Here is a 12,981-nt window from a genome sequence, read left to right as displayed (position 1 = left end):
TTAAAGGATTTGCTGGGTTATGCCGCTGGAGGTGGCAGATCTTGTGTGCTCGTTTGCATCACCCTCGCCCGGGACGAGGTGCGGCGTCATGCGTGTTTGTGAGGCTGCCAGCTGCCTGTCTGTGCTCGGCGGTGACGGACACAGTCAGAGACTGACATGTGTTTCCATGGCGATGAGCGGCTGTAACCCCTTTCCCATATGTTGGGGCCAAGGTAGGGCAGTAATTTCCCTAATAGGGGGACTTGGCTACGGTGAACGCCGCCTATTCGCTGTTAGCTGTTCAAAAATTCAAATGAGAGACAAGCTTTTGCCTTTTGAGGAGGAGTGAAGTTTAGCCTGGGCTGTTAGTGGAAGAAATTAGAAGAATGTCTTTTCTGCATGTTAATGAACGTGTTCTTCCAGTGCATTTTTTTTCAAAATCAAACAATCTGAAAGCAATTCATTTTTACAGGTAATGTTCTAATATGAGTCAGGAATGTTTTTCAAGTGCTTTGTTTGTAGTAAAATGACAGTTTCATGTAGATCATTTTAACCAGTTTTGGTCTTGATGATTGATCTTCCTCCACACAAATACGTCCAGCACAAGTCAAGACACACACATGACGACAGGAGGCATTCCCAGATGAGTTTAATTCCAGGAAGTTTGTCAATGTCAGGAAAAATAAACGGCTGTGGTCCATTGTCTCCCTTTGGTTATAGAATGGATGAGCCTTGACCTGGCCCAAATCATGTTAACGTGGGAAATAATTTGCTTGTTTTCCAGAATATGACAGACACTTAGCCGCGGCGGTGTCAGCAGGGAAGACCATGGCGACGCCTTACATGGATCCCAACCTCAATCACGCCCTGCTGGACGGTGGTGACAAGTCGCGGCTCAGCACCGGGGGGTCGGACCGTACCGCTGCCGGATCCGTGGATAGGGTCCTGAAGGTGTTCCACCACTTTGAAACCAACACAGAACTCAGCAGCTGGTCCTCCAACATCCGATACGGGGATGCTACCGATGTCCGGGTAAGATTTTGACCACATCCCTAACCTCAATTCTTCCGCCATTTGGCATGGCTCGATCACAAATATGGTTTTAAAAAATTGTAATTGTAGTTATGAGGCAAACATTTTTGGCAACCAATTTTTGTGGTCAATTTAGCCAAGTTAGCCGATTTTTTTTCATTACATAATTTCAGTAAATATTCATATAAAAATGACTTTGAGGTCATAAATATTTTCACATTTCAATTATGTCTAAATCAAATTGAAAACATTAAATTCAGCCCATCACCAACGTAATCTTACGCCGAGTGCAGTTCGGAACCTCCAAATGTCATATGTTGGACCTCAAACTACACCACTCAAATAAATAAGCGGTCTCCCTCTATATCTGGGTCAAAGCCCCCACCCCTACCAGAGTTTTTACTTGGCAACACACATGCTCCTTTGAGCATTAATGTGCATGTGATGTCTGGCAGCTTGTTTGGGTGTGAACGTCATCTTAAATTTGCTGAAGTTGGAGACAGGCATGCATAAAGTGATGCACAAAGTGAACCTGCTGTACCGTAGCCTCAGTGCTATCAGTTTAATCCAGCTCGTTTATTTTGTTGAACTGAAGACAATATCACAGGGTGCCGGTCCTTGTCAACAGGGAATCATCCAGAAGATCCTGGATATCCACAAGGTGCGATGGACGTCATGCTTTGGCCTTCGTCTCAGCAGCGGATGCCAACCTAGAGACCAAGTGCACTGGCTTCATCCCGACATGGGCGTGTCGCATGTCCGAGAGAATTACGAACAGGCGCGCCCCAACGATGAGTGGAGGTGAGTGAATTTTGAGGTCATGCGCAAGAAGCCCCTTTTGTACAATGCAGTTTAAAGATTCATCTGCAGTTTCTCTCTGCGGATGAGGAAAAGATGTCATTTCATTTATATTTTACACCACTTGAAAAGGATAATTGGTAGGAAATGGAGGCTGCTTTACGTGACAAAACAGTAAAGGACACAGTATAGCAATACAATTGTGCACTTTATGATAAACAGGTTTGTTTACAACTGTAGCCTTGGAAAAGGAAGGCCGAAGTATGAACCGTTGTGACTAGCAGGCGGTGTTAGCACAAAGTCTTCAGGCCTCTGCGAGAAACTGTGAGGCAGATATCCCCTTAACCCATTAAGGACTAAAGCGCCTGTCTCAACAGCTCCCCAAAACCTAAGGTCGCCTTTGGAATGACCCTTGAAAACCTGAAGTTCTCCCAGAAATTCAACACTTACAAAATGATTAATATCTCAGAATTGGATTAAAAAAAGACAGATGTATCCGCTCTCCCGCCTTTAAAGGTAGGATGACGCAACAGCGCTCCCTGCTCCAGTGGTAGAAACGTGGTTATGCGCTCCCATCCTTAATGGGTTAAAGACAAAACCTCTTTAAAATAAGTCATGAGCGTTACGTTACAGTTTGACAAAGCCACAGCTAGCTTGCTTCAGCAGTGTGCCTGTAGCAAAGGGAAAAGCGGCAGGAGTGATTTACTGGAGATGCCTCATGCAAAATCCAGCGAGCCCCGTCTGTTGTACGGTGGATTGAAGGGCCCATGGATCACTTTTATTGTGGCGGTCGCCTCTAATGCCATTGTACATTTAGGACCTTTTGCACCGTGGACTTAGAAAGAGAGAAGGAAGCAGATGTCACCTTTGTCCGACTACGTCAACAACTCTATTCTGCTTGTGCGATGATGTAACCACTTTTCTCACTGCGTCATACCCTCTGATTTGCTTTTGGAATTGTTGGATCAAATGCTCAAAAAGCCTGTGGTCTGTCGGTTGCCCACCCCTTCTCAAAATAATCACATTTCTTCTCTGCAGGTATGAACTGAGGATCCGATATCTCCCAAAAGGCTTTGTGCAGCAGTTTACAGAAGACAAACCTACACTCAATTACTTCTACCACCAGGTACAGACACACAAACGCACACATTCGCACACGTTTCATCTTTCAACATGAGACATATGGCGCTGATTGCAGACTGTGTGTTTGCCTGGAAGTCATCTGGGTCAGTAGGACTGTTTGTGTTTGTCAAAGTGCCATTTGTTGCTCGGCGATATAAATATGTCAGTGTCTTTAAATAAACATATGCGTTCGTGGCTTACATGTGTCATTTGGCACCCAGGTGAAAAATGACTACATGGCACAGATCGGGGATCAAGTGGAGCAAGATGTCGCCCTGAAACTGGGCTGCCTGGAGATCAGGTGAGACACACCGTGAAGACGCAGCTGTTGTTTAACTATTACTTGTTTTTGTCATGATAATAATGGTAGCTGATTAAAAACGTGTATTTCCTAGGATTTTGGATATCATCATTTTAGTAGTTTGAATTATTTAATTCACTACATTACTTTAGTGACTAACATTACTTACATTACTTCAGCAATATAATTGAATAATTTAATGCTTTAAATTATAACAAATGATATATTGTAATTTTCAATCAGAAATATGACAAGTGCATTTCCAAGATGTTTTCTCTGATTTTTTTTTTTCTCAATTGGGAAAAACAAAATCCAGATATTGATTTTTTTTTTTTTTTTTTTTTTTTTTCCTTGTCTGAACCTTTGCAGTTCATACTACTGTCTCTACTTACACATTAATCACTTGATTTCAACAACTGTGTTATTGCTTTGGATTCAGTTCTTGTATTGGATTCCATTAGAATGTGCAGGTGTCCAAAATTAGTTCATTTCCCTTGGGTCCACTGACAGATCTGGAGCCCGCTATTTAGCGAGGATGATTTAATGCTTACGCAGATATGCTCTGCTCTGATTTCCAGGAGGTTCTTTAAAGAGATGAGAGGAAACGCCCTAGACAAGAAATCCAACTATGAGCTACTAGAGTAAGTACTTTGGGATTCTTACTTCCAGGTCAGCAGTGTAGCTCCATCAGCTTCATCCTCTTGTTAGCATGTTTTGCAACTCCGCTAGTTCCTGTTCCATACATTTGTGTTTATTCTCAGTCAATATGGCAATTACTCATGATGGCAAAGCTGCTCCGTGGTCCATGCCTCAGTTTGACGGCTAACGCTAACAAACCGGGCGGCTTAACGAGGCTGCTTGGCTCCGGTTCTAATGAGCTGCCCGATTCTGCAGTCGTCCTTTCTTTCAAACCCTACAGCCTAATGAGCTCGCCAATGAACAGAGAAAGAATGCCCAGTCGTTATGTATCCTGCTTCCTGCTCATCGAATGTCTTTGTCCTCTTTGCAGTCTTCTGCTTTGTTATTTTGTCTCAGTCTGTCCCTCGTCCCCAAAAAGATGTCAGCTTTGTGCCAAGCAGATCTGGAGGGCGAAGTACTGCCGGCCTGACAGTTGGCCTGTTTGAACATTCTCTAGTTGATCAAAAATTCTCAAAGCAAACTTTACATGACTCAATGTTTTTTTTTTTTTTTCACAGATAAGGCCAAAACTAGCTGAGCATCCAAACATCCAAACTTAAGCAACATTTTGCGTTGCAGTTTGAGTTTCAAGTTCTTCCAATTAAAAAAAAAAAATCCCATTAAAAAACAAAAGTGAATTAATTTGATCCAGGTTAAAACAGTCACCACTGTAAAACATTTATAAACTGTACTGGTGGTTTCTTTTAAGTAACACCTTAAGATCAACACGTATAATAAATAAGACTCAAGTGAAGTAAAAATACTTATCCTTTGAAAACTGAGAGACAGTAAAAATGTGTTATGTATTGGCAAGCTTATCTGGTCATTTTCATTTTAGCCATTATCCTTTACACTAAAAGCCACATGCTATTTACAAAATGTACATCCTGAATTTGTCTGCAATGTTTAAAGTAGCATTTTGACATTCCTCACTGCCATACAAGTATGCAGAGAAGATAACCCCTATATAATGAGACTAAATAAAACCAAAATAAAGTCAAACTACTTGCCTTTTGATGCCTGAGAGAAACATAATGGACTATAAAAATGTGCCATATGTCGGCAAGCTTTTCCCCTCATTTTAACACGAGCCATTATCCATTATGCTAACAGCCACGTTATTTAGCATTTGCTTGGTATAATTCATTTGTTTGAAGTTGATTTATAATTAATTGTTATAGGTTAATTATAGTTTTTTTTCCACTGATCTCATCACAAAAGACACAGGGAAAAAATAGTCCTGTGTGAGTGTGACTTTGCAAGTTAAACCGTTTTGTGAGTCAGCCTCATCGCTTTATGCAACCGAGTTTAGATCAGATAGCGACATTTAACATTCCTGTGAGTATTTACAGCATTCTAAACATTCTCCCTTCTCGCTTTTCATCTTATCCCTGTACACAGGAAGGATGTCGGTTTGAGGCGTTTTTTCCCCAAAGAACTGCTGGATTCAGTCAAGGTGAGAGTAAAGCACTACAGTAATCCCCTGCATAGTTGTGTTTCACTAATTAACATTTTCACTGTCCACTGTCTGACACAGGGGCCCATTTGTGGCCTTGCTGCTTGTTTTTATTGGTTCACAGCATGTTAAAAAAATTAAATGAAAACATATGTAATAATAATTTTGACTCTATTATACTGCGCGTTTGTTTACTGTTTCTTTGCAAGCTTGACACTAATAGATTTTAGTTTACATTCATGTTTAAATTTTGATTTTGGATGGATTTTTGTGTGCCGGCATAATAACGGTGTCAGTGATAAATTTACGGCACACTTTTACGGGAAGGGTGTGTTGAAGAAAGGCGCAGTGACCCTAAAAGGTCCTGATGTCGGCAGGCGGCGGGAAGACAGATGCTCTGCAGAGGGGAGCGATACCGCTCGTGCGCAACCCCCGGGGTCACGTTTGAACCCACTTTCTCTTTCCAACAATAACGGAGGAAAGGGGGAGGTGCGTGCCTCCCTTCTCCGTCTGCCTATCAAGCCCAGCTGAACCCCCCCATTCCCTGCCCTTCCCATCAGCTGCCCACTTCTTTACCTCCTCTTCACAAACATGGCAACATAAAGCGAATTCCCCCCCAACCCCTAACACCCCCCCCCCCACGACACACCCACACGCGTAGTCAAACATCCATAAATTGTCTGATTGGACTTGAATGCAGATGTCAGTGTGGGTGTCGTAGTTTCACAGTATTTGAGTTGTTTTGAGTGAAACTGATTAACATACATTTGTTATATAAATGACAATGGTGATATGCAGACAACACTTTCAAAAGTGTGGCCTTTCTTAAACGGGGTACACGGGACACAAATACCAATTTTGTCATATTTATTGATGGTGACCGACTGTCAGGGGGCATTTCGTTCAAACACTCAGCATGTCGAGTTGCATAATTGGCTATTGTTCTGTTTAAATCACAATTATAGAGTCTGTAGCTTGTGCCCAACTCTATGTTGATAACAAGGATTTTCCATCATACTGTACATATTGAAGAGTTTTAAAGATTTTCATCCCAAATGTTTTCTTGGCAGTAAAATTCACACTTTGATCACACTTGGCCTCTTTGCTGTCACTGATACCCTTCTATGGTGGCACCCCCAAAAAAGCCAATGAAAAAGCAAAACACTACAATCCTTGTGTCTGTTTATCATTGTGAGGCGCTCACTGGGCAGAAGTCTCACAACATTTTACTAGATGGTCTGAAATCCAATTTTTGTTTCACTTTTGAAGGATATTTTTCCAGAAAACATCTTTTGAACGCCCAAATTTTCACCTGTTTTACAAAAGTTGTTGTGAACATCTGCAGTTGTTCATAGAGTCATGTGCATCAGAGGGATGTCACAGCTGTCACTTTTGTGGGTGTCTTTATAAGGGTATAAGGGAATGGGAGTCATTTAATGGGATTATTCTCTTTCTCAATAGACTCCACTTGTCAAACACACGTGCATAGACACACACACAAAAAAAAAACCCAGATGGCTGTGGTAGTAAAGGTTGACTGATGTCAGGGCTGGCCAAAGCCTTCTTTAGAGTCCATTCATGCTGACAAGTTGGCCAGCAGAGGTTTAGTCAAAATAGATTAATAAATAAAATGTTTTGTCACATTATAGACGCTTTAATGACCACTTGTGTGTGCCTCCAGGTGGCGCTTGTGTACATGCTTGACAACATAATACTGTATACCTCCGCTCTATAAGTGAGGCACTTCCCTTGTGAGTGAAAATATGAGTAAATTTAATGGTTAGGATGACTATACAGCCACAACCATGTCCTGTTAAACAAACTGTAAAAAAAAAAATAATTTCCTCCGATATTGACCTTGTTTCTTCAATTATTAATGTGCCAGAGCAGCCTACTGCAAGTTCTTTTAAAACCACTTTGAACTCAACCTCCAAACTCAATCTCTTCTAATCTCTTGTTTTAATCTATATGGTGAGCTGTTCACAGTTTAGCTGCGGAGCTCTACTTTATTTTCACATCTTTAGCCTATTAACATAACTGCATAAATCCTTTTTTGAATGTTTTGGGGAAACAAATTCAACAAATTATCAACAAGACTCCAGTTTCGATTCAACCATTGCGGATTGCCTTCACCTGGATGACTGAGAATCTACAGAGGCAAAAACATTTTTCAAGCACGTTGAATTTTTTATTTTATTTTTTTAACATGTTAAAAGTGACTTAGCAATTATGCTGTTCGGATAATGACATGTTTGTGTGTAAACATATATGTATGTGGGGGTTTATTCATAAAGTGATGAAGTGCAAATGGCATAATAATGTTCCAGGAGTGATTTTTATGTTCATCACTGCCCATCTGTCCGTGCTTAATAGTCCGTAGTATCATGGTAATAGTTGGATGGACTTCATTGTCTCTCATCCTCCTTCAGGCCAAGACGCTTCGTAAATTGATCCAGCAGACATTCAAGCAGGTGGCCAACCTCAACGACGAGCAGTGCATCCTCAAGTTCCTCGAGATCCTGGCACCCATCCACCGCTACGACAAGGAGTGCTTCAAATGCGCCCTTGGGGTGAGTGGGACACATGTTCCTTGTGTAAGGTTGACCCCTTGTGGTGGCGTTGAGTCTCACAGGTCAGTTACGACTGTACTTGTTTTACATTTGACAATTTTATATTTGTGGCCTTGTAGTGTTTTTCCACGTTAATATTCACAGAAATGGCCTTATGAAATGAAACTATTCTCCTCACTTCCAAAGAGCTCCCTGGCCCCGAGATGGCACATGATGCCACCAAGGCCATCATGTTAGACATGGCTTTGGCCTGACTACAAAAATGGGAAATATAGAGGGGGTTTTCTGCACATAACGTAGCATATAACAAAAAATAAGCGAATAGAGAAATTTGTGAATGGCAAACTGCAGATATATGGGGGTTCACGTTTTTTTCCTCCTCCTCACAGTCAAGCTGGGTGATTCAGGTGGAGCTGGCGATCGGACCCGAGGAAGGCATAAGCTATCTGACGGACAAGGGCTCAACAGTAAGTAAAAGTCTACACTTTCCGTTTGTTTTCGGGGTGCTTTATAAACAGCATCGACATGGAATTGTGGGACAAAGTCAGCCCATCACGAATTTGCCTGTTATGTATTTTTTTGACTAGGATATCCATATCCGTGTGCACACAAATGTTGGTGACAACCGGTCACGGTTGTTGTACATGAAGTGGCAAAGTTTTTGAGAGAGGCAACCTGACATAAATAGGATAAAAAAACATTGTGAGTTTTGTTTTTTTGTATTTTTAGAGCGTTATTAGCAAATACCTACACATGTACATATACATTTTGGTGACAATCAGTCACAGTTTTCCTTCAATATGCAACCGTTACGGAACACACGCGGTTTGGCTGCGTTCCCCAGTCACTCCCACATTAAATGCCTTTTTTTCTTTCAAGAAAGCATATGAAATCTGACATGGGGTAGGAGTGCTATCTAAATTATGGCAATACTTGACGACGCAATACAGCATTTTTATAGCACAATAGACCAGGAAACAGTCCAAAATGAGCAGTAGCGTGTTGCATCATGCGTGACGTCACAGTGATTGCGTGAACCGCTCCAAAATGTCCAATGTGGCGTCGTACAGAGTATGTCATTATTTTCGATACCAGGGAATCAGATGCCATTGATATTTGCACTTTTAATGTTGACACACACTGCCTAATAGAATTAAAGAAAATAGTTTTGAGTGGTCTCTTTTTCTACCTACAGCCAACCCATCTGGCTAACTTCACCCAAGTGCAGTCCATCCAGTACTCGGCCATGGAGGAGAAGGACAGGAAAGGAATGCTGCAAGTCAATGTCGCGGGAGCCGCCGAGGTACATTGGCATGATCTCGAGTTAATGTTAGCTTTTTCTCTGACTTTAACAGTAGCTGGAAGTGATGCTGTATGTCAGTCACATGTCTTCTGAGATGTGGAACTTTTTTGTGTGTGTGTTTTTTTTTTTCCTCACGTAGCCACTCACCGTCACGACAGCCTCTCTGACCATGGCGGAGAATTTGGCCGACCTGATTGACGGCTACTGTCGGCTCATCTCCATGGAAACGCGCTCACTCATTGTCAGAGTTCAGAAAGGTAGAGGCGTCTGTTATGCGTCCTTCTATTCAGTTGCTCAGAATTTGTGGATGCTATTTAATATACACTCAATGGAAACTATTAACCAACTTTGTTTTTATGGACCTGTGTTTGCAGCAAGCATTACATATTTTGTTAGATACACATGCACAATCAAATGACATCCAGTACAAAAGTAAAATGTCTGACTTTATGAAGATGTGTTAAGCTTTGACTTAGAGATTCGTATCTAATTCTGAAAAGGATTTGCTGCGAAAGACCTATAGGATTTCTGTGGGATTTTGACTCACAACGCAAAGCAAGAAATGACTAAGTGACCTTAAACTTAAAAAACTCGAAAATAAATTGGGGCTCTCATCAAGGCATTACTGTACTCGTATTTTGCAGCTATTAGTGTCCAGTACGCGTAGAAAAGTTGTAATTATGTGGACCATAAGCGGTTTGGAAAATGGATGGACTGCCAAAATTTTTTTTTGTTCTGTAGTAATCTTACATGTTGTTCTGCATTTGTCCTCTAGAGGGAGAGAGAGCGCTACCTTCCCTTCCAAAGTAAGTGCCGTTCACTCTAAATTTTAAGTTGTGTTGTACCAAAGCCTGACTCCATTGTCATTTAGGTGATTCTCAACTCAGATTTACCTTATTTCTTCAATTTGAACAAATACACCCCATTCAAATGGACAACACCTTTTTCCCACCACAATATTCCTTTTCATTTTGTTTTCGTCAACGTCCGCCTCACATAAATTACTGGCAATATTTTTTTATGTTATTCCAACAATGGCCTCGACCATCTGCAGTTGAGTAAATAAAAGCCCCTGCCCGCTACAGGAGGAAATAAGGTAGCATTTATCCCATCGTTGGTGGATCCAGTTTTCACACTACCTTGTTTTTTTTTGTTCCGTTTAAACTCAAGTATCACTCATTTCTGTGTGTACCTTTCTCTCTCGCCCCATGTCTGGTCAAATAAGGAGATACGTTTGGCAGCCAAATAGTTTCCACTTGTGCAAGTCTCCTCCTCTTTTCCTTGGCCTCTCGCTCCTTGGCCCCTTCCGCGGGCCACCACAAAAAGGCAGAGATAATTGCCGCACTTTGGGTTGTGAACACATCCATGTTTCTATTTGTAGGTTGACTAATAATGAGAAGAAGTTGGAGGCGGTAAAGAGTGGAGTGAGAACGATCTCTGTTTCAGGTAAGTCGAGGAACGGCGCACTCACTCTGTCACATATTCCCGAGTGACTGCTCTGCTCTTTCCATTTCCTCCAACATCTGTTTTTTCTCTCATTGTTCCTGTCTTGTCTTCTGTTTGTTTACCTCCACGCTTGGCCTCTTCCTGCACTCTGTCCGTCGTCCCTTCGCGCCGTCTTTTTTCCCCCGCCTCCCCCTTTGTCTTCCAATTGGCCGCAGACCTGGTGCCGTCGACTCCTCCTAAGCCGGCCAAGGCGCGTCGTTTCCTCCTCCCCTTTGTCTTCTGTTCCGATTCGCCACCCAAGGGTATTCCTTGTCATGCGAATGCCTAATCCAAATAATAATGCTAATTTCGAGTATATGCATTTCTAATGTTTTCTAAATAACGAAGCTTTGTTTCAATAACAGCATTAATATTAGCCTTGCAAGTGGAGCGCAGCAGCACAGCAAAAATGATGAGTTCAGCACATGCCTTGACTCTGAGGTCACATTTAATTTGCTGAATTCCAAATCCAATATTTTATCCATGTTTTAAGACAGTTGATTTAAAGCGACAGAGCTGAATTCGCGGCCAGGAAAGAAGACTTTTGCGATTATAATGGGCTGAGGCGACAGCCGCAGCTCAGTGTAGTGAGCCATTAATCTGCACGGCAGCCGGAATGCCGCAGACGTTTTGCCAACGTTCTCAGCTGGCGGCTTCCAATTTGACACGCAGGCAAAGCGCATGTTCACGTTTGTGAATTCGGCATTGCGCTTAAGTCATTAGCAGTCACGGAGGGGACGGGATCAAATTGAATGGCTGTTAAAGATATGTCAAAGCTACACTGATGTTGAAAATAATTGAATACAAGCTACAAAATTATTTGTCTCGGGAGAGGGACTAAGGGTTAAAAGTATTGGGACACCATTGCGAAAATGTAGCACTTCTGCCTCCTTTTTGCAGCTATAACAGCTTCCACTCATCTGTTGTACTGCATTTTGTAGTGTTTGTTGGATTTTTTTTGGGAGGGGGGCGGGGGGGGCGATTCCTAAGCAAATCTGTCTGCTCTCTGTTTAAAGTCCGCCACTGGAATTTCAGCGTTCACCTCGGCCGCTGACACAAATATTTACAAGTGGCCGCAGACTGCATCGCGTGCAAGCCACAGTGGCGTCTTCCTACCACCGTCTTGCATGCTGCTGCTTTAACACATTTATTGGAGCTTTAACTAACTGCCTGCGTGTTTGGCTTTGCAGGTTGTGCGGCAGCCATTTTGTGACAAGACTAACCTATGCTTTCTTTCTCTGTCCCTCCCTCCCTTCCTCCTCCTTCTTCTCCTCCTCCTCCTCCTCTTCTGCTCTTGCATGCTCTCCCGGACCCTGCAGAAGATCTTAGCGGGGATGGTAAAGTGATTAATCTCTCTGTTGTTTCTTGTTTCATGTCACCCCATGGTACACTTGCACTCTTCTATGAAAGTGCGCTGTGGGTCCGGGCCACCGTCACGCATGTTTACCTCCTCCTCCCTTTGCACAATGTACTGTACTGTGTGCAGAATAACTAAAGCCCCAAAAAATCGCCTTGTTTTCGACCAATCTGGGGTAATTTTCAAATACAATTAAATGCTTTGCCACTAAAAACAAGAGCGACACGCCACCAGAGCAACTATGGGATGTGTCTCTTTAAGGGAATTTCTCCAAATGCCTCGCTCGCTCTCTCTCTCTCCCTCCCTCCCCACACTCACACAAACACACAGACACACACATGCAATCATGCACACGTGGACTGACATATATTCTTGCACAAAGTCATGGTGAGGCAGAGGATGGCTGGTTTCAAGCGATGCATTCCTGTCTATAATGGGCAAACACACACACTAAAGGGAGACTGGAATTTGAAAAGCCAATGGTTGTGTTGTTTTTCCGTGACTGGAATGTTTTATAATTAGATAAAGCATAAGTAAGGTAAACCATCTTCTGATGAAATGTGACTGATGCAGCTTTTTCCGTTCCCTTCTTAAAACTCATTTTTGAACCTCTCGTTTTGTATTTTCCAAACACCAAAGTATCTCCAAAAGTCGAACCCCCCCAAAAGTGAAATTATTCCTAAATACCCCAAGAATCAAGAATTACAGCACACTTTACATGTACCATTTTTTTGCCCTGCTGAAATAAGCCTGTTTTGGGACTATTGTGTATCATGCAAGCAAGTGACTTTGCGCCCTGGCCCTTGCACTGCTGGGCCAATTGTAAGTATGGATTTCCTTCACGTGCACAATGGGCAAAGTGCATGCAACCCACCCTGGAAAAAAAACCCCCACAGAATT

General features: G+C 42.4%; 1 protein-coding gene across 6 annotated transcripts in view; it reads left to right on the top strand.

The window, feature by feature from the left end:
- The window catches only part of ptk2aa (protein tyrosine kinase 2aa), a 34,778-nt gene that overhangs the window by 11,465 nt on the left and 10,332 nt on the right, over positions 1 to 12,981 (top strand). For 2 of the 6 annotated variants that reach the window (XM_086014391.1, XM_086014389.1), the window contains exons 3-16: positions 764 to 1,011; positions 1,640 to 1,812; positions 2,848 to 2,935; positions 3,153 to 3,232; positions 3,811 to 3,873; positions 5,312 to 5,366; positions 7,796 to 7,936; positions 8,326 to 8,403; positions 9,132 to 9,239; positions 9,379 to 9,496; positions 10,015 to 10,045; positions 10,621 to 10,685; positions 10,901 to 10,987; positions 12,044 to 12,061. In XM_086014391.1, the coding sequence (XP_085870517.1) occupies positions 808 to 1,011; positions 1,640 to 1,812; positions 2,848 to 2,935; positions 3,153 to 3,232; positions 3,811 to 3,873; positions 5,312 to 5,366; positions 7,796 to 7,936; positions 8,326 to 8,403; positions 9,132 to 9,239; positions 9,379 to 9,496; positions 10,015 to 10,045; positions 10,621 to 10,685; positions 10,901 to 10,987; positions 12,044 to 12,061 (1,309 nt within the window). In that variant the 5' untranslated portion in view covers positions 764 to 807. The remainder of the gene's footprint in view (positions 1 to 763; positions 1,012 to 1,639; positions 1,813 to 2,847; positions 2,936 to 3,152; positions 3,233 to 3,810; positions 3,874 to 5,311; positions 5,367 to 7,795; positions 7,937 to 8,325; positions 8,404 to 9,131; positions 9,240 to 9,378; positions 9,497 to 10,014; positions 10,046 to 10,620; positions 10,686 to 10,900; positions 10,988 to 12,043; positions 12,062 to 12,981) is intronic. The other 4 variants (XM_086014395.1, XM_086014390.1, XM_086014392.1 and 1 more) reach the window with 2 other exon arrangements.

This window comes from Filicampus tigris, chromosome 18, assembly GCF_054856515.1.
Source record: "Filicampus tigris isolate MCC_2025a chromosome 18, RoL_Ftig_1.0, whole genome shotgun sequence".
In the NCBI taxonomy this organism is placed as follows: domain Eukaryota; kingdom Metazoa; phylum Chordata; class Actinopteri; order Syngnathiformes; family Syngnathidae; genus Filicampus; species Filicampus tigris.
The sequence above is the reverse complement of the archived record's forward strand: the minus strand, read 5'-3'. Positions and strand labels throughout refer to the sequence as shown.